The sequence below is a fragment of the Mauremys reevesii genome, linkage group 15 (genome assembly GCF_016161935.1).
Source record: "Mauremys reevesii isolate NIE-2019 linkage group 15, ASM1616193v1, whole genome shotgun sequence".
In the NCBI taxonomy this organism is placed as follows: Eukaryota; Metazoa; Chordata; order Testudines; family Geoemydidae; genus Mauremys; species Mauremys reevesii.
This window is the reverse complement of record NC_052637.1, coordinates 12,695,324-12,698,144: the sequence shown is the minus strand read 5'-3', so window position 1 is coordinate 12,698,144 and position 2,821 is coordinate 12,695,324. Positions and strand designations below refer to the sequence as shown.

General features: G+C 39.7%; 1 protein-coding gene across 1 annotated transcript; it reads left to right on the top strand.

Annotated features, from left to right (window-relative positions):
* The first annotated feature begins 300 nt into the window (after window positions 1–300).
* Window positions 301–1,260, top strand: LOC120383061 (olfactory receptor 14A16-like). The gene has a single exon (XM_039500696.1). The coding sequence runs from the start codon at window positions 301–303 to the stop codon at window positions 1,258–1,260; it is 960 nt and encodes a 319-aa protein (XP_039356630.1).
* Window positions 1,261–2,821: the final 1,561 nt, after the last annotated feature.

Genomic DNA, 2,821 nt, shown 5'->3' with positions numbered 1-2,821 from the left:
ATCCCCTGTCATCCACTCCCAGCTTCTTACTCAGTAAAATAACTAGAGGGGGCTTAAAATAAACACAAGCAGTAGGTCTGTTGAATAAGAAGCTGCCAATAAAGTAGAGCCCCATGAACCTGCATTGTAAACATTGTAATTACATGGTGATGGCAAACAAAGGGAAGGATCTTATTTTCCTGAGCTGCCACATGTGTCCTGCAGAGTAATAAATAAAACCAGTCTCCATCTCTCTTCTGTTTCTCCTTCCATAACCATTGCCCACTGGTCTTCCCTCTGCAGTGTACATTTACAGAAGAAATGTCCAACCAAACCATCGTGACTGAGTTCCTTCTCCTGGGATTCTCTGACATGCAGGAAAAGCAGATTTTACACTTCCTGGTGTTTCTAGTGATTAACCTGGCAGCCATGGTGGGGAATCTTCTCCTCATCACTGTCATAGCCCTCGACCAGCGCCTTCACACCCCCATGTACTTTTTCCTGGGCAACTTATCCTTCCTAGACCTCTGCTACATCTCAGTCACAGTCCCCAAGTCCATGGCTGACTCCGTAACCAACAACAGACTCATCTCTTTCTCTGGATGTGTCACCCAAGTCTTTCTGGTTGTAACTTTTGCAGGAGCAGAGCTGGTCTTTCTCACGGTGATGGCGTATGATCGCTACATTGCAATCTGCCGCCCTCTACATTACAAGGTGATTATGAACAGAGGTGCATGTGCCCAGATGGCAGTGAGTTCATGGATCAGCAGCATGATCTGCTCTGTATTACAAACAGCGAATACCTTTAGGTTACATTTCTGTAGGTCCAACGTTATCGCTCAGTTTTTCTGTGATATCCCACAGTTGCTAAAGATCTCTTGCTCTGATACACACGCTAATGTAATTGTCTTGATTGTCCTTGTGTCCCTTGGAGATGTGGTCTGCTTTGTATTGATAATTGTGTCGTACATTCATATCTTCTCCACGGTGCTGAGAATCCCCTCTGAGCAGGGAAGGTACAAAGTCTTCTCCACCTGCATCCCTCACCTAGTTGTGTTTTGTTTATTTATCAGTACAGCATCATTTACATACATGAGGCCCAGGTCAATGTCTTCAACATCTCTAGACCTGATGGCTGCTGTGTTGTATTGTGTGGTGCCACCACTAATGAATCCAATCATTTACAGTCTAAGAAACAAAGAGATAAAAGGGTCTCTATGGAAAATGATAGGCAGGATATTTTTTCTCAAGAGAAATGAACTCCTCACACTGAAGTCTTAGTGTCCACCTGGAATAAAGTATTCCCATGTTGCACCTTTTATAATAGCTCTGACTGACTTTGTTTGAGGACCAGCCTATGTTCATGTTAGGATCAGAACCTGACATTTTGCATTTTCTGATTTTGGCTGAGATTTTTTAAAATCTGACAGAAATATGGTCTATGGCATCCTCAGGAGCCAAAGTCCCATTTTCAAACAAGACTCAGGCACTTCTGAAAATTTTACTCTTAGTTGCTCAACTCCCAATGAGCTTTCAATAGAATGTGGAAATCTAATTATCTTTGGGCCCCTTTGAAAATCCAAGGAAGAGCTAATTGCAATTTTTCCATTTTCTAGTTTGAAACGTCCACTTAAAATGATTTTTATTTCAAAATGTCATTTCCAAATTAGAAAAAAAAGTTTTTGATTTTTTCTTCATTTCAAAATGCTAATTCCAAAATTTTGAAAAATTGAAATATTTTGAATGGTTATTTTGAATTAAAATGTCATTTTAATGTTATTTTAAGTCAAACCGACAATTCGTAATGATTATTTTTATTGTTGTTTTGTAGCCGTATCGGTCCCAGGATATGAAAGAGACAAGGTGGGTGAGGTAATATCTTTTATTGGATCAACTTCTATTGGTGGAAGAGACAAGTTTCCAGGGTATCTGAAGAAGAACTGTGTAGCTCGAAAGCTTGTCTCTTCCACCCACAGAAGTTGGTCTAATTCATAATGATATTTTTCATTTTTAGCTGACATTTCTAAATAAAAGAATTTTCATTGGAACGTCAACACATTTTATTTTGGAAAAAAAATAAAAATTTACATTTCCCAATCACATTTTTAAGAACTTTTCATTCAGTGAAAATTTTTGATGTTTTTATTTTCACCCCATCTAAGATGAAAACAAACATCAAAATACCAGAATTTCTCACAGAAGTTTCAGTTTTACAACGAGCTGTAAACCCCAGGCTTTTACACTAACAACATTTTCAGTATGACATTACAAGGAACAGGCTGCTGACCTCTCCACACCTCAGGAGAAAGGTCTGAGGAGGGAAAAGGGGCCAGTGGGGACTTCATGACAAACAACCCCTCCCCACAACTTTCAACCGAATATGTAATTTTCTATTTGGAAATATCACTACCGTGTCTCATGGGAGTTGCAGTTCGTGTGCCTCAAACTTCCGTTCTGTATGGGACAGGTTCCATGAGTGGATAATATCTGCACCACAGGATTCCTTCTTCCTAAGCCACTGTGGTGCATCATGGGAGTCCCACTGCTGCAATGCATCATGGGGGGACGTAGTCTAGCTAGAGATTTCAGCCCATAAAGAAGAATATGACCACAAGATAAGCAAATTACATCTCCCATGGGACACTGAGGTGGCATTTCCAAGTAGACAGATTCACTTTTCACCTGAAAGTTTCAAATTTTCAGACAAAAAGTGTTGTGGGTTGGGATGCTGGTTTTCCAGAGGTAGCAGGCATTTTTTACAAAAAGATCCACGTGGTTGAAAAATGAATTTTCTATCAAAAAACAGATTTGCCAAAAAAAATTCAAACAGTTTTACTTGTGA

What these genes read in the sequence shown, in the direction of transcription:
- LOC120383061 (XM_039500696.1), top strand. Translation starts at nt 301, where the DNA reads ATGTCCAACCAAACCATCGTGACTGAGTTCCTTCTCCTGGGATTCTCT.